The sequence below is a fragment of the Eptesicus fuscus genome, chromosome 7, assembly GCF_027574615.1.
Source record: "Eptesicus fuscus isolate TK198812 chromosome 7, DD_ASM_mEF_20220401, whole genome shotgun sequence".
In the NCBI taxonomy this organism is placed as follows: domain Eukaryota; kingdom Metazoa; phylum Chordata; class Mammalia; order Chiroptera; family Vespertilionidae; genus Eptesicus; species Eptesicus fuscus.
Window position 1 is genome coordinate 93,381,774 of NC_072479.1, and position 18,016 is coordinate 93,399,789.

Genomic DNA, 18,016 nt, shown 5'->3' on the forward strand with positions numbered 1-18,016 from the left:
TGAGGGCGGGGGCCCGGGACCTGGGGCCGCCGGGCCTAACCTCGACCTCGGCCGAGCGGGTTCCACCCGGCCGCGCAGCCCGGCCGCGAGCCCTCCCTCCCCGTCCCCGCCCTGGCGCCCGGCGCGGGCGGCTCGCAGCGGCGGGGCCCGCAGGCGGCCATGGCGGCGGGCGCGGGGGCCAGGCCGGCGCCGCGCTGGCTGCGGGCGCTGGCGGAGCCGCTGAGCGCGGCGCAGCTGCGGCGGCTGGAGGAGCACCGCTACAGCGCCGCGGGGGTGTCGGTGCTGGAGCCGCCGCTGCAGCGCTACTGGGCCTGGCTGCTCCAGTGGGTCCCGCTGTGGCTCGCCCCCAACTCCATCACCCTGCTGGGCCTCGTCGTCAACCTGCTCACCACGCTGCTGCTCATCGCCTACTGCCCCACGGCCACCGAGGAGGTAAGGCGCGCCCCCGGGGGGCCTCCCCGTCTCGGCGGCGGAAGGACCCCCAACTGCTGCCCCGGACGCCCGCGTCCCCCCCGCCCCCCCGCCGGCACCGCCCCGGCTGCAGGCGCCAAGGGGAGCGGGAGACCCCCCGCGTGGCTGAGCCTCCCGGGCCGGCGGAGGGCGGACCCCGCCGCTTCCCCCCGCGCCGCGCCCGCCCCGAGCCTCCCCGGCTGCCCAGAGGCTGTCACGCCGCCACCCCGGTCCCGCGGTCCCGCGTCCGCCCCGAGCCTGCCCCCGGCGGCGCGGCGGAGGGGCTGTCAAGGTCACTGCGAGCCAGGGGCCCGCTGCCGGCCGCCCCGCCGCCCCACGCCACGCGGAGGGGGGTGGGGTGGGGGGGCTCGGCGAGCGGTGGGTTACGTGACACCCACGGGGGGCTGACACCCCATCCCGGTCGGCGGGGCTTGTGGTCAGTCAGGTAGGTCATCCCGAGACGCCCTCTGGACACCGACGGGCATGTGTGTTTCTCAAGGTTGAGTTAGGGGTCCTGAAATGAATCCCCCCAGAAAGGGGCCTCCAGAAGGCAGGTCGGGAGCATTCATCAAAGAGAAGTTCCTCGTCTAAGAGGTGACAGCTTCCTCTTTGCTTCGCGGACTTTTTCACGAAACACCAGCTGAGATAGTAGCGAGGCGATAATCCTTATCATCACGACCCAGGGAGCAGGAAAGCCAGTGGGTTTTGTGAGCAACAAGTCGTTGACCTGTGTCCCAAATAAGAGTCCATAATGTGGGCTTGACAGCTGTTCCTCAGTAGCACCCCTTGGGCCGAGTGTGGAGGGTTTGAGAGGCGGGGGGGGGGGGGGTGCGGGGGGGGAGGGTAAGGGGAGGGGAGGGGGGAATAGGGGGAGGGGAGGGGGGGTTCTTCCTATAGCTTTGTGGAGTGCAGGGATAAAGGCTACATTGCACTTTCTGTGACATTGTCTTCTTGTCTTTGCCCTCCAAATAGTGAACTCCCTTTATAATCCTATTTGAACGTAGGTCCTGTGGGAGAACTAATGTGATTTGAGGTTGGGTAACATGAATACAGTGGAAATATCTCCTGTCCTCCATATATATACACCCATTAAAAAAAATAATTAGTGGCCCCTATATTTCCCCCCCCCAACTTAGAATGCTTTTTTTTTATTAGAGAAACAGTGGCCATAGAAATAATACACAGTGATTTAAACTAATCCACACCCAAAAAAAAAAAATCAAAATTAAAATAATCCACACAAGATTAAAATACAGTCTTCTGAAAAGTGCAAACTCATGTTATAGACCTGATGGATGTATCAGTTGGACTTAATAATGCTGCAGTTGTGCGGTTATTGCCTTGGTTGCGTAAGGCTTTTTAAAAATTTATCTTTATTGTTGAAAGTATTACAGCTGTCCCCTTTTTTTTCTCCCATTGACTCCCTCAACCCCACTCCTTCTTTAGAGGGAAACCAAAGAATTTATATGCATATATGCATAGCCCATGGACAGACAATATAGCATGGGGAAGGCCTGAGGAGGGAGCCTACATTTTTAAACAGATTTTGCTGACTGATAGTTATATTATAGATGATGTCTTGGCAGACATTCCTGTTGTTATTCATTTCCATCTTTTTTGGAAAAAGTAAGTTGCTTTAGTTTTTGGCTAGAATGAGGAAGACGTAGGTTCTACTGTGGCTCTCCCACATCAAGAAGAGAACGCTGGTCTGCTGCCCAGGTATAAAATAGAAAGCTCTACCTGCCAAACCAAGTTCACGAGGCTGCAGTGAGGACCCAGATAAATCACATGCAGATAAACGTAAAAAGTTACCACTTGCTCAACAAATTAAAGGTATTACTGTTATTAAACATGTCCTGAAAAATATATAATAAAATGTAGTTCTTCTTGGGCCTAGATTTGGCCCAACAGTCTTTGGATGTTTCTGATATTTGCCAGTTAGATTGTGAACTTTTCAATATTGTTATTAATTTAAGAACCATTTGCTGAGCACTTAGAAAGAACAGGGCATATAAACAAGTTCAAGAGATTCTGTTTAGGGATGTAAGGGGGAGGGGAGTGAAGGAAGAGGTCAAAGTATAATTAATTAATTTTTAGGCTCAGCCTCTTTTTAAAAAGGGGGGCAATTTAAGAAAAAGTAAAAAAGAAATCAGAATAATCTAAAAAGGGAGGTAAGGGCTAAGATGAAAGCAAGAAGAGTTTCTAAAATATGTCAATAGATCCTGCACATGCTTCTAAGTGGCAGAAGCCGTGAGGAGAAACACCTTTGCAGGATTCACATGGCCTGTTCGATGATTCCAGCAGCAACAGGAAAGAAAAGCGTGGTTTGCTTTCAGATCACTGAGCTAGTAAATGACTGTTCCAGGCAGGATTCTGATCTAAGTCAGTCTGACACCAAAGTTTATATATTTTTTACATATACTACCACCTTCTTATCTGGAGTTCCTGCCTTTTTCTATACGGTATGTAGGGGAAAAAACCTTGTATCTTATACAATATTTATCAGATATGTAAAGTGCTTTCACATCCATTGATGCAAGGACGTTGGCAAATTTTTTCCTTCCTAAAATAGTCTTTCCACCATTTTCATATTCCTTCTGTCTATTCATCTTGAAGTAACAGTAGTACAGTATTTTTAGTAAGAGGAAATTGAGGCCCAGAGGGTTAAGTGACTTTAATCTGGCTTGGAACTTGTTTTCTTATGCTTAGACTTAAGAATTCTTTGTGCTTTTTCAGACTTGACAGATCGCTTCCATAAAGGATCAGGAAAAACACATAAGCGTTTTAGATTTAGAAGTGTAGGCTTATTGACCCATATCCTATATAATAAAAACCTAATATGCAAATCTACCAAATGGTGGAACAACCAGCGGGACGACTGGTCGCTATGATGCACACTGACCACCAGGGGGCAGATGCTCAATGCAGGAGCTGCCCCCAGCCCACAGGCCCCAGGCTAGCCAAGGCAGGTGTCATCAGGGGCTCCCTGATCACCCCTCAGAGGGAGGCGACCGGTGGCGGCTGTGGGGGCGGGGCTGGTGAGCAGTTGGTGCCAGGCTGGCCAAGGCAGGTGCCAGTGGGGGGCCCCCCTCAATCATCCTGCCAGTTGTCCCACAGATCAGCCCTGATCTCTGGCCAGGCCTCAGGACCCTACTTGTGCACGCATTTTGTGCACCGGGCCTCTACTAGGAAATAATCCTACTCATAGAGGATTATATGTATGAAATGCAGACTACATATCTATATAAATAAGATTTGATCTATTTCTTAACTAGTGTGTTAGTTTCTAGGACATGACTGGTGGATGAAGGGAAATTAATAGGAAAAAGTTAATGCAAGTACTCTGAATTGCATTTCACACCACCATTTCTGTTAGGGAACTTTCCGCTCCAGCCAAATGGAACTGCTTACTATACAGCGAGGCTTTGTCTCCTTGTCCCTCTCTTTTCTCCTTCCTCTTCCTTTCTCCTGTCCCACTGCCATCTTTTAATGCCCAGTTCTAACACTAATTCCTGATGAAATATTTCTTCCTTCTCCGGAGTCAAATCAACCACTTAATCTTCTAAACTCCAATAATAAGAAGAACTAATGTTGACCAGGTATTGACTATGTTGTACCTGGTGTTATTTGAAGCTGCTTTTGTCTGTTACTTCATTTAATCTTCTCAAGGACTTACGAAAAGGGACTATTATTATCCCCATTTTATAGATGAGGAAACTGGAGGGAAATTAACCTCTTCAGGGTATATAGCTTTAAATGGGGACCAGGATCCCAAACCTGAAAGCTATGCTTCACCGCAGGACTTAGTTCTCCATTTGGGGAGCCTTTTTTTCTGCCAAAGGCCATTTGGGTATTTATAACATCATTCTCGGGCCATATAGAATTATCAACTTAAAAATTAGCCTGTAGTATTTGGTCAGACATTTAATTTACTTACCTCTAATGCCTTGGCAGGGCCAAACCAAATTGTATCGTGGGCCTTAGGTTATGTGCGTCTTTACTGAGCAGGACAACCTGCCAGATTTTAAATCCAGACAGCGATTGCTCATTTGTCCATTCTCCACAGCACAGTGCCTTACATAAAGCAAGAGGCTAAGTAAAAATATTTGCTGGATTATTGACTGCACAAATGAGATAACAAAATGTAATCGGGAGATCATGTTTGTCCAACCTTATCCAGTTTTATTGGGTCTTAAGTATTTAGCAGTTGTTTGGCCTGGGTAATTTTACCAAGAGTAAGCAGGATTTGGGGCGAATAGAGAAAACAAGAACTGAATGGCCGCCTCCTTACTTTGATGAAGCAGTTCTAAACACTGTCCTGTCCTTGGGCCCCCCCCCCCCCCCAAACCTCGCACCCCCCATTCCTTGGCTGCCTGATCCTAAGTAGGATCATAGACGCCTAGCGTTTGAAGGGCCTTAGGGCTTATTTAACGTGATTCCAACATTTGCATATGAGAAAACTCAGTGATTGGAATCTAGTTTTTCAAACTCCAGCCTAGTAGCATTTATCTACCATAAAACCCTCCTACACCTGTTTTTGACTGGTATAAACGGTGGCTCCATTGTTTAAGCTGATTTGAGTAAATGTTTTTGCTCTGTCTTTTTGGTCTGTGTGTATAAATCCATGTCGGTGTCTCTGTTAAGAGTGTGTTTATAGCAGATGGGTGCCTAGCACAGAGCTAGGTCAAAGGGCACTGAACAATTTCTTTTGTTTATGATAGAAAGTTGAATCGAAAAGCAAGTATATCTGAGGAAGTCAGAAAGACCCTAAGAAATGTTTTATTCCCTGTCTTAATAATTTAGATGATAGTTGCCTTTGCACTATAAAGAGTTATTTGTTGCGGGAATAAGAAAAGGCAATAATCTGTAGATTCCTCTTCAGTTTTTGTATAGGTTTGGTTTCTTTGAAATCTAGTCTATTTCCTTTCTTATCCAGCTCAATAACTTATCAAGTATCATTTATTAAGGCAGGACTCTTGTAAGGGATTGGCCTCTCCTTCTACCGTAAAATAAAATTCAAACTCCAAACTTTCAGGAGGTGAAAGGTCTAGAAGCAGGGCAGGGGCTTGAGTGAGGCAGGCAGGCGCTCAGGCCTCAGAATGTGAGCAGGCAGGTGCACCACCCTGAGAAGAAATTGTGCCACACCCTGGTCCCAGCCTGTCTGGAAGGAACTTCTGCAGGTGATATGGAAGGAGCTTTGCCGTGAGGGTTGCCCCTTGATTCCTGTGGTTTTCCTGCACTCGATTCCCAAGGACTAAGTTGTTTCTGCTTGAGAATTCTGGTTCAGGTGTGGCTAAAACATGGCATTGGAGTGTATGGAAAGAGCTTTAAATACACTCCCTGTGTATTCGACCTGGGCGTAAGGCTCTGGCCACTTGGAGTTTGTGAAGCTATAAAACCGAGCAGGTGTTAGAGCACCAGGTACAGTTGACTTTGATGATAGATCTGACCCCGGGGATTCTCTTCACGCCCCTCCTCCTTCCTGTTCCCCTTAGCACTATGGGAGTCTGGCATTTTCAACAAGAACTCTAGTAAGTACTAGAGTTGGTATTAAAAAAAGGACGTTTCACACAAAATAGAAAAAGAAGCCTACCTTTCAAAGAACAGAGAAAGCCCCTGTAGCCCTGAAGTGCTGGCTTCCTTCCCCAGCTTGGAACCTGCCTCACTTCCTGAGAATGGGTGCGCCCTTCTCAAATGCTGGCCCCTAACCAGAGCTGAGGCCAAAGGTCCCTGTTGAAACCAGTTAGCCCCCAGGGCCCTTCCTGACACCCAAGGCCTCTGGAGCCTCCCAGGCTTCCTGTGGGAGCCTCCCTCTGTAAACAAGGAAGTGCCCCATCCAGCGCAGGTGAATGTCTCAGCTGTATCACAGGCGCGTGATGTGGGTTAGAGCAGGCAGTCTGTTAGAAACTCCAAGAATTTTTTCTCAAAAAAATCACTAGAATCACTCCACTAGGATCATAGTCCTCCTTTGACACCACACCAGTATTACATTTTTTTCACACATGCAAGATCTGCCTTAACGGTTTTCTTCTTCCTACCTGTTACCAGTGCAGTTTCTATTTTTATGGAGAGAGTAGTCAGTTGACGTTTTGGATCATTGAAATGTCCCTGTTAGCAGCTGACCCAGTCGTTACTGGTTATGTAATATCTTGTATATCTGTCAACTATACCCAAGGTTATTTAAAGCCAAGAGACCTTTTATTTTTTAAGTATAAAAATTCATATAAATGAGCATTGTATAGTTCCAGTATTTCCTAAATTTTAATTTGGGAAGATTTGCTTTTTGTGTATTACCTATACTATTTTTATTTACTATTTTTCTTTCATCAACTTAACATTTTTTAAAGACTTAGGCTCATTCGAAGCCTTTTAGTAACCATATTAAAATTTTCCAAAATACACTAAAATAAAGATGTAAATATTGAAATGAAAAATTTACCCATGAAGCACCTAAAATTATCTTATGCAGGTAGTATCAGTAATAACGGTTACAATAAATAATGAAAATTTACTGAGCTCCTTCTGTTACTGGTCAGGGAACCTGGCCCCGAGCAGGTCTGCCTAGGGCCAGCTGGTAGTGTGTGGGTTCTTTGTGCAGAAAAGATTTCACAGTATGAGTCCAGGTGACTATGAGGGTATGTTTATTAAAGCTGGGGACAGTAAAGTAATGAACGGCTTAGCATAGAAGAAACAACAGGAGAGCCTAGCTGGGACTGCTTTGGTTTCTAAAAATGTGATAGGAAACAAATGAGCCGAAGCAGGGCTGCTTTGGCTCACTGAGAAGTCAAAAGAGGGAAGAAAGCCTTGGAGACAGTTTTGGGGGTAAGCCTGGGACAGGCTGCTGCTGACCACTGCTCCCCTGGTTGCAAGTCTCCTGGGGAGCCTTAGAGTTTAGGAGATGCTTGCCTGAGAGGGAAGAAATGTGATGCCTGCTCCTAGGAGGGAGAGCTTGAGCTGGGTCCTTTGTCTTTTTAAAAATATATATTTTTATTGATTTTTTTACAGAGAGGAAGGGAGAGGGATAGAGAGTTAGAAACATCGATGAGAGAGAAACATCGATCAGCTACCTCCTGCACACTCCCTACTGGGGATGTGCCTGCAACCAAAGTACATGCCCTTGACCGGAATCGAACCTGGGACTCTTCAGTCCGCAGGCCGACACTCTATCCACTGAGTCAAACTGGTTAGGGCTGGGTCCTTTGTCTTAAGGGCTTTATTCTCTCTTTTGCAGGCGGGAATCTTAGGGGAGGTCTCAGGGAAGGTTTCAGCAGCATATCCATCAGTTTTCCAGGTGTGCTCTTTCAGGGTCTCGGCTGATTGGTCAGTACCAGGCCAGGGGGTCATTGGTCATTGCAGCTGGTCCTGGCTTCGACCACCTCCTTTTGCTGCTTTTCTGGAGCTGAAATACAACTGAGGCCTAGATGTTATCTCCAGGGAGGTGACCTTCTATATGTAGCTGTAAATTGCTCCGCCAGTGTGTTCAGCTATCTGTCTTGGTTTCCCCATTCCACTTGCCAAGGAATTTTTCTAGCTTACTATCTTGCCTCATTTCTATATGCCAGGTACTTTTCTAAGTGCCTTATATGTAATCACCTGAGCACCTTCCTCTTCTCCCTCACTGATTCTAGCTGCCTCGACCTTCCTAAACTATGCTACGTTTCTCCTCTGCACAGCAGCATCACTGGGCACTGGTCAGGTCCCCCATTCCTTTACTATGGTCTAGAAACTGCCTCTGGGCCATAAGCTGTGGCAGTCATAGGCTCACCTCATTTGTTTCCCTTCTACTACAGGGATCACATCCTGTATTGCCTGCAATGTCTGAAAACTGGTATTTCATTTATTTTATTGCTTTTCTTGTTTTGTGAGGTTGGAGAGTAAATCCAATCCCCTGATACTCCATCCTGAATAGAAGCAGGGGTCTGTAATCCATCTTCGTTTGAATAATGTCAAATTTAGTACCAGATACGAATAGTATTGAAAGAATCAAAATCAGGTCCTAATCTTTGCTCAGTGATTTAACTTTGTGCTTCTCACAATATGGGCTTCTGAGACCTTCTACCCAGATGACTTAGAGCAACTCATTTGATTTCTCAGTTTCATTTTTACCTGTAGAAGGAAGACTATGAATCTTCTTTATAACACACAGAGGTGATATTAAGTATGAACACAAGAAAATGTGTCGATTGGCTTAGATTGAGCTATTGTCAAACAGAAGCTAGCTTACTGTCACTCATTATTTATTGTTTAAAACTTTTTATTGAGATATAATTAACATATAACTCTATATTAGTTTCAGGTGTACAACATAATGATGTGATATTTTTATGTATTGCAACATCTGTCACCATGTATTTATTATAATCGTCTTTATTATTTACATCTGCTTTTAGGCACCATACTGGACATACCTACTATGTGCACTCGGGCTCTTTATCTACCAGTCCCTGGATGCTATTGACGGGAAACAAGCCAGAAGAACAAATTCTTGTTCTCCTTTAGGGGAACTTTTTGACCATGGTTGTGACTCTCTTTCCACGGGTAAATTAACTCAAGTTGTGTTTGTTTTTTTAATAATGACTTAAACACAAAATGAGCTGTTTGAAAGGTTTATTTTTATTTTTTGGATAGGTGTACCTCTGGGAGCAATTTTTGCACAGTATATTTTAAAAGAATCTCCAAGTGTTTATTTTGTTTAGTGTACCTTATTTTAATGCCAAAATTATGTTCCTTAAAACTCTGTATTGCTAAACAGTAGATGGCGATTGTTTTTCATTAATTATTTCTAAGTCTTAATGGTTCTTAAACCTTGTTTCTTTCAGTATTGATGGCAGTTGGAGCTTCAATTGCTGTGCGCTTAGGAACTCATCATGATTGGTTGTTTTTCTGCTGTTTTATTGGGATGTTCTTATTTTATTGTGCTCATTGGCAGACTTACGTTTCGGGTGTGTTGAGGTTTGGAAAGTAAGTATGTATTTTAAGTTGTACATTTAAAAATATAACCGAATTTATTTTCACCGTCTGTTATAGTTCAAATATATGTAATAAGGGGAACAAAGCTTCAATCAGGAATTTAAATGATCTTTTAACTTATTGGAGCATCCATAAATGTTCTATCTTAATTTAAATCTTTTAGGTATTCTGCAGGTTATAAATAGTTACATATTTGATAATGACTTTATTGTCTCTCCTTCTCCAACTTATTAGCCCAAACTTATATTAGACAGGAGAAAGAAAAAAAATAAGGGACCCGAATAATATAGAAAAAGGACTCATGATCGATGCTCAGTAAATGTTAGTTCCTCTCTCCCTTTTTCTCCACAGAGTACCAAACATTTTATTATTATGTTTTCCTTTTCCAACTAACTTGATTATTTCTCCATGAAGCCTGGAGGCCACTGATCTTACTAATACCTGCATGTCATTATTCTTATTTTCCTTAATATTCAGTTCACCTTTTCCTCCTAACTGTCCCCAAATAACTTAGCTGTGTTTTCTTTCATTTCTTTTTTGTTGTTGTTGTTGTTGTTGTTTTTTATCATCTAATCCTCACATTTTTTATATTTGCAGAGCATTAAGTATTCCTTTAGCATCTAGAGACTCCGGGGCATCCAAGTGGAGATGTAAAGTAGGCTGACAGAATATAAAAATCTGGAGCTCAGAAAAGAAGATGGGGACTTAGAGGTCATTAGCATATAGATGATAGCCTTAAGTGCAGAGAGAATTGTTCAGAGACTCTAACAGGAGAAAAGGTGGAATTCTGGAAGTAATAGCATTTAAGATGTGGAAGAAGAAGCCGTCTAGGAAGGAGCCCTGAGAAGAGCTTCCAGCAAGTTAGGAGAATCAGGAAAGAGAATGGAATAAATAAAACCATAGCAAAGCATTTCAAGAAAGAGGGAATGATCAGAATTTCAAGTATTGTAGAGAAGTTATGCAAGATAATAACTGAAATGTATTCCTTAGTTTCGGCAAATTGGAAGTCACTGTTTACCTTAAGTAATTTTAGTAGAATGGCGCCAAAAATCAGACTAGAGTGGATTAAGCAGCAACTCTGAGGACAGGAGGAAATTAGAAATGTACTACTTTTCAGTTAACCTGTTTATGGAGCAAAGAAAAGAGGAGTCGATAGCTTCAGGGGGTACCGATTAGAGACTGATATTAGCTGGTTTTTAGGGGTTGTTTTTTATACAAGAAATTGAAGCACATTTATATATTAAGAGGAAAATATTTGTGCAGGGGGAAAAAAGGAACTCTTAGTAACTTAATAAGGAAAACTATTGGAATTTTCCCTGTTTCTTAAGTTAAATTGACTTGAGAGTGTTTAAGAATTTGTCTTAAATTATCTGTTGTTTTTATATTTTATAATTTTTTCTGATTATGAGAGTAATTGTTATAAAAAAATTCAAACTTTACAGAAGCACATAAAATAGAAAGTAAAAAGTCTTCTGCAATCTCAGTGGAAACCACTATTAGCAATTTTATATATGCTATAGAGTTGTCCTCTTTATGCATATACTAATATTTACCTGTATGTGAGCACATGTTCTATAGGTATGTTTTTTACTTAACCATGTAGTCAGCTGATAATTCAGTGATGGAACTAAAGGTAAAAATAAACTAAGTCTATAGCTATTTTTACATCTTTGATATTTAATATATGGTTAACTAACCTTTACATACAGGAATTTTATTTACAAATATCTTTTCTATTCTTTATCCTTCCTCTTTAGAGTGGATGTAAATGAAATTCAAGTAGGTTTAATGGTCATCTTTGTGTTGTCTACATTTGGAGGAGCAACAATGTGGGACTATACGGTAAAACTTAATGTTTATATTTATTTTTAAGTACTTTTTAAATATTTAGGAAAAATAAATATTTGTTAATATTCTTCAGAAATTGTTAATTTTCTTCAGAAATCCTTGGCATTCGTTGCATTTCTTAACTTTCTCCTTTTGTTTTATAATTTTTTTATCCTTATTATGACATTTTCCTTTATGCAGGAATATATTATCACAGAGAACAAAACAACCCCACTTCCCTAAATATAAACTTAAACACTAGTTGAACTGCGTTTTCCAGGCCAAAATTTATCTCATAAAATAGATGTTTAGAAGAGTAAATTCAATAAAATATTTCACATTTGAAACTTGTCCCTCAATATTAGGAGAGAAATGTTGCTAATTTGCATTTTTTGTAATTATAATAAGGTGAAGTGTCCCATATTGAGGAGTATTTTCATTTTCTGCTTGGTTGGTAACCTCACAGTATTTTTATCAAAACTGACTCTCACAAAGCCACTGTCATAAATTCATGCTTTGCAAAGGAAGAAACTAGAAAGAAACAAATTATTGTGTCTCTACAACCTAAGTTCACAATACTGGCTGACTCACAATCTCATTCCCATAGAGTTAAGAAGAATAGCCAACAACTAACATTTATTCAACACTTATTATGTTCCTAAACATTTTACTATCATTGTTTCACCTGATCCTCAGAACAATCCTATAAAATCGATATCATTAATCTGTTTTATAAATGTTTTAGAATAATTAAGTAATTTGTCCAAGAACACATAGCTAGTGAGATCTGGAGCTAGAAATTAATTCCAAACTCTATGTTTTTAGTCACTAAGCTACATTATACGTCCAGTGAAAATAGTATGAGATACAAAACTAAACATACTCCTACCATAAGATCCCTTAGAATTTATCCAAATAAGTTGAAAACTTATCCACACAAAAACCTGAACACAGATGTTTATAGCAGCTTTATTTATAATTTCTAATACATGGATGCAACCAAGATGTCCTTCAGTAGGTAAATGGATAAACCATGGTACATCCAGACAATGGAATATTAATTACTATTAAAAAGAAAAAGCTACCAAGCTATGAAAAGACATGGAGAAACTTTAACTGTATATTGCTTAGTAGAAGAAGCCAATCTGAAAAGGCTATGTACTATATGACTCTAACTATATGACATTCGGGAAAAGGCAGACAATGGAGATAGTGAAAAGGTTAGTGATTGCCAGAGTTTGGGGGGAGGAGGGTTAAGTAGACAGTGCACAGAATTTTTATAAGGCAGTGAAACTACTCTGTATGATATAGTGCTGGAGGCACTGGGGCCTATGGAGACTCTGTGTACTTTCCGTACAATTTTGCTGTGAACCTAAAATTGCTCTAAAAGGTAATTCTATTAAAAATAGTAATAGGAGACTTCTCTGTGACATTTAGTTTCAGAATTAGCTAATTATAGTTTATATAACTAGGATCAGAAATAGACTTTGAGCATATTTTTAAGTAGTGTACATTCCCTGAGACATTCATATTTCTTCTCATCATGTAAGATTAAATAACAGAATCAAGCAGAATGTGATGTGTCTTAGCTGGTAGCTGTTCTGCTAGTACCCATAAGAAGGTGAATGTGGACCTAGAGGCAATTAGGCATCTCTGATCATTGAGTCAGACATAGTTGTCTTAAATTTGGAAATTTGATTTAGTGGGGTTTTTTAAATATATTTTTTATTGATTTTTTACAGAGAGGAAGGGAGAGGGATAGAGAGTTAGAAGCATCGATGAGAGAGAAACATTGATCAGCTGCCTCCTGCACACCTCCCACTGGGGATGTGCCCGCAACCAAGGTATATGCCCTTAACCGGAATCGAACCCAGGACCTTTCAGTCCGCAGGCCAATGCTCTCTATCCACTGAGCCAAACCGGCTAGGGCCTGATTTAGTTTAAATGGGGAAGAATGTAACTTCATCTTAAAATCATTTCATTCACTGTTTTGACAATATTATAGGAAGAAAGCACACTGCTTATTCTCACCAATAAGGATATTTATTTTAGATGTAAATTTTCTAAATTAATTGTTAATCTATAGTTTACACAGATTTTGGGACAATATTTCAAAGTCTGTTTTCAGAACACAACAGCCTAAGCTTTTGGCAATTCATTGTTACTGTTTTTAAATCCTTTGCTGCCTTTGGAAGTTTTCTTGAACAGCATTTGACCAACAGGTAAATATACTGCTAGAGATTTAATCCTGGATCTTAACTACACAGAGTTTTTGCATGGACACACATCATGATTGTCACATTCATGATGCAGATTATGGTGTCTGACTTTCCTGTGCTTTACTAAATCCAAGTGACCTGTCCCTTTTCATTCATTCAAGTCAATGAAGGTTTATGAGATTAAATGCCTCACGACAATTATGTAAATAGACTTAGCTGAGTTTAGTGGATTCGTTTTTCACTTAATAAAACCATTAAAAGAGAAGTTACTACTTCAGGCTATCTTCCAGAAGTTAAGGTTTGAGTAAAAGGAAAATGATAACTTATTGTACAGGACCATATTGTAATGTTTCTTTATTATTTAATAGGAAAATACATTCTATTTTCTTAATGATGTTTCTTTCCTCTAACCCTCAAGATACCCATTCTAGAAGTAAAATTGAAGATCTTCCCAGTTCTTGGAGTTGTAGGTGGAGCAATTTTTTCCTGCTCAAATTATTTCCATGTTATCCTCCATGGTGGAGTTGGCAAGAATGGATCCACTATAGCAGTAAGACATTAATTTCATCATCATGTAGTATTAATTTTATGCTAAATTTACTTATCAACAGCTACAGAGATACTAAACATATGCTGAAGTTCAAAAATGGGGAAGGGAACTAAATATCTTAAAGGATTCTTTTTAGGTACATAATACAAAAGCATTTTTAAAAGTTTAGACTGATGATATAGCACTTTTCCTCCTCGTAGCCTTTCTGAATAGACATTACTGGCATTTCATTTACTCATTTACTGTTTCATTACTGTACATAATTAAGAGTTGCCATTTGTTGTCTTGTATTTTGTGCCTTACACTAATAAGGAGAGGAGAGGAGAAAAGGTAGAGACTGAGTTCCTGATTGAATGGCGGGAAAGCTGCCAGGGGTCATTGTTTCACATATGGGGTGCTTATTACCAGAGAAGTATATTTCACTGAAATATATATTTTTAAACTATTTTAAAAGGTAAAATATTTTAACCTTAATTCTTAAATTGAATAGACCTGGTGCTTTATGTTCTTTACACTTTGCTCATGCTCTAATACTTTCGTATTTATTTATATTTGTTTCTTCAAATGTCTTTAATACTTTATATGAGAGTCAGAATTCCTGCCAAGCTTTTAAATAAATATAACACAGTATCTGTTTCTTAAAAAACATATTGTAATCTTCAAGGTTCTTGAACATAAGGATATGAATACTTATTCCAGTGATGCCATCTTTTATCAAAAACGTTTTTGGAATGTCTTTTTAGAATTACTTTAAGCTGTAACTCATTCTCGTTAATTTCTTTGGTGCTATGGTTCAATTTTTCTGTTCTTTAAAGGTGGATTTGATTTTGAAAAAAAAGTCATTTGGAGCTAGGTCTAATAAATAAGAGGAGTAATAAACATAAAATACAGCATTTTTCATTTTTAAAAAGTCTTATCCTCTTAAATGATTTATGAACTGGCTTTCAGGACAATTTCAAAAGAATTCACATAATTTGTAAATTATCAATCTTTTAAAATGTATTTTATATGCATAATTCAAAAGCAAAGTATAAAATTCATTTAAATACATAAGTTCTGATATATTGGGAAAAATTAATTTGATGTTTTTTGAGGTGTTTTGTCTGTTGACCTCAGTACAGTACTGTGCAGAGGTGCTTAGGAAGACGAGTTGCTTGACCATGGGTGACAAAATAGAGCACTAGCTGGAACATGAGTCCTACTAAAGAAAATATGATTTAGTAAGGATCAGTGTCCACTTCATAGAATGTTTTACTAAGAAATAATTGAAGACTGTTTGAAGGAGACAAGAAATCAAATATTAGGGCTAAGTAGTAGTTGATTTTAAACTCTTAAACTGGTGGTTTTCCAACTTTTTTAGCAGCAGATTTTCTTGAATAAAATCTCCTGAACCATCTATACTAATAATAGCCTAGGTGGTGTCACACCCTCACGTCGTCACAAGATGGCTGTCACAAGATGGCCACGCGCACAGCGGAGGCAGGACTCGGCAGCTGCTCTGCACAGTGAGGCCTAGGGGTCCCGTGGCTCTGCGTGGCGTGGAGGAGGCCCAGCGTCTCTGCCACCTCGCATGGAGGAGGCGGGTTGCGGCAGGGGAGGGCAGTTGTGGGCGATCAGACTGCAGGAGAGGGCAGTTAGGGGTGATTAGGCTAGCGGAGGAGGGCAATTGGGGGCGATCAGGCCTTCAGGGGAGCAGTTAAGCATCAGGAAGAAGCGGTTAGGGGCAATCAGGCAGGCAGGCGAGCAGTTAGGAGCCAGTGGTCCTGGATTGTGAGAGGGACTGTCGGACAGGGATCAGGCCTAAACCAGCAGTCGGACATCCCCCGAGGAGTCCCAGATTGGAAAGGGTGCAGGCCGGGCTGAGGGAAAACTCCCTCCCACCCCCGTGTATGAATTTTGTGCACCGGGCCTCTAGTAATACAGATAAAAGCACTATTAGTCTAAATTTTTATGTTATTACTATATAGTATAATGTCTTATTATATATGGCTTTGTAGTATTATTACTATAATTTTATAGTAAGTTATAACATGTAAACTTAAAGAAGAATAAGTCTGTTTTAATGAACACATTTAAATTGGTGGTTTTAGATTTAGTAAGTCTTAAGACCAAATTTATTTCAATATTTTGTTTAGGATATGCAATGCTGAGAGAATCCTGATTCACAAAGATAAAAATGTAATGGGTTGGATTTTACAGTGTTACGTAAGAGTGCATTTGCAGTCTAAATACGAAAAAAGGAGGGGGGGGTTGGTATTGAGAGAAACCGAGGCAGATATTTCTGGACAAAAATATGTTAACTTTGCAGTCCAAGAGTTGATGATCTTTAGCATAGTAAAAGTTAGTGTAGAATAAATTATTTTTTAGTGTTTATTAGTTGGGATCAAACATCTATAGCACTGAATCTTTGTAACCCTAGAGTTCTGTGAAAGTTTGAAAAGCACAGCTAATGCCTGTATACTCACTGTTCTTTAGGTTTCTAGTTCCTGAAACAAAATAGATGCTCAGAAAATGCAATGTAATCAATAGTGTTAAAATGTGATGTGATTTTCTGCTTTATCCATTAGGGCACCAGTGTCTTGTCACCTGGACTTCATATAGGAATAATTATTATACCGGCAATAATGATCTATAAAAAGTCAGCAACTAATGTGTTTGAAAAGCATCCTTGTCTTTATACGCTAATGTTTGGATGTGTCTTTGCTAAAGTTGCACAAAAATTGGTGGTAAGAGATCATTTTATGATTTATTGTATAATATTCTACTTGGTCCTCAAACTCAGAGCTGGAAACTATTTTATACAGTGGGTATTTTGCGTGTGTGTGGTGTTATCATCACAAAATGTAGGTATCTATTTGTCCTCCAAGTAAAATTGTGAATGAGTTAATGTTATATTTAGGGAAACAGACTATTTTATACAATGTTATAAAATAGTCTGTATATAAGTTCTTTTATTTGTTTAGCTATAATTATCAATTATAACTTTCTGATATCAAGAAATTTAAATACTGGAAACTTTAATAAGCTACCCAGTCATCAATCATGAATTAAGAAATTTTAGATTCAGTATTTCCATATCAAATATGAGATTAAATGATGTCTTTATCCTTATTTGTCTTAATTCAATTCTGTTCTGCAAGTAAAAGCTAAAATGTTTAAAATTTAATAATAAAATTATTTTGTTTACTTTTTTATAGATAGCTCACATGACTAAAAGTGAACTGTATCTTCAAGACACTGCCTTTTTGGGCCCAGGTCTTTTATTTTTAGACCAGTACTTTAATAATTTTGTAGACGAATATGTTGTTCTATGGATAGCAATGGTAAGTTCTTTTCTGCTAATATTTTATTTTTAACAGATGTCAGATAACACTATGCTTAAGAGTCATTTCAGTGAAATATCAGGTAGTCTTACTACTAGTTTATACCATAAACGTTTTTATAAAATTACTCATTTAAAGCTGTGAATTGTTTTTTATTGAGTATAGAAACAGCCTACATATCTGGAGATCTTGCTTCCAACAACCCAAATTTTTAAAACTACAACTGTTTACTTAAAAATAACTATATCTTTCTCCTCCCCCCCCCCCAAAAAAAATAGTACAAAGATACCAAAAATGACTTTACTCGGCCAAAGAACTATAGCACTTATTATCTTTTACTTAATCAAGCTCATTAGAATTAATCAAAGCTTATGGCAAGTAACAGGTAAATTAGATGGAGTTCATGTTAGCAAAGGTGAGCACTTATTGCATTAAAAACTGTCAGCTAATATTGAGGAAATGAAACAAAACAGACAGTATTACCAAGTACCAGATTGGGGACCATTTTCTGGTAGAAGTAAGCAACCCTATATATGGCCCTCGAGGATAATGCGTAATTTTATATTCATCATGATGTCTCATCAAGCAAAGGTTAAATTCTCATTGATTACATCCTACTTAAGAAAGTGATGGATAATATATATCAGTAGTTTCAAAATATTATCCAAAATGATTAT

General features: G+C 39.9%; 1 protein-coding gene across 2 annotated transcripts in view; it reads left to right on the plus strand.

Annotated features, from left to right (window-relative positions):
• Positions 1-18,016, plus strand: part of CHPT1 (choline phosphotransferase 1) — a 22,213-nt gene continuing 4,197 nt past the window's right edge. Inside the window, exons 1-7 of one of the 2 annotated variants that reach the window (XM_054719409.1) lie at positions 1-432; positions 8,841-8,988; positions 9,270-9,411; positions 11,178-11,262; positions 13,885-14,016; positions 16,584-16,742; positions 17,214-17,339. In XM_054719409.1, coding sequence (XP_054575384.1) covers positions 160-432; positions 8,841-8,988; positions 9,270-9,411; positions 11,178-11,262; positions 13,885-14,016; positions 16,584-16,742; positions 17,214-17,339 — 1,065 coding nt within the window. In that variant the 5' untranslated portion in view covers positions 1-159. The remainder of the gene's footprint in view (positions 433-8,840; positions 8,989-9,269; positions 9,412-11,177; positions 11,263-13,884; positions 14,017-16,583; positions 16,743-17,213; positions 17,340-18,016) is intronic. The other variant, XR_008556665.1, reaches the window with a different exon arrangement.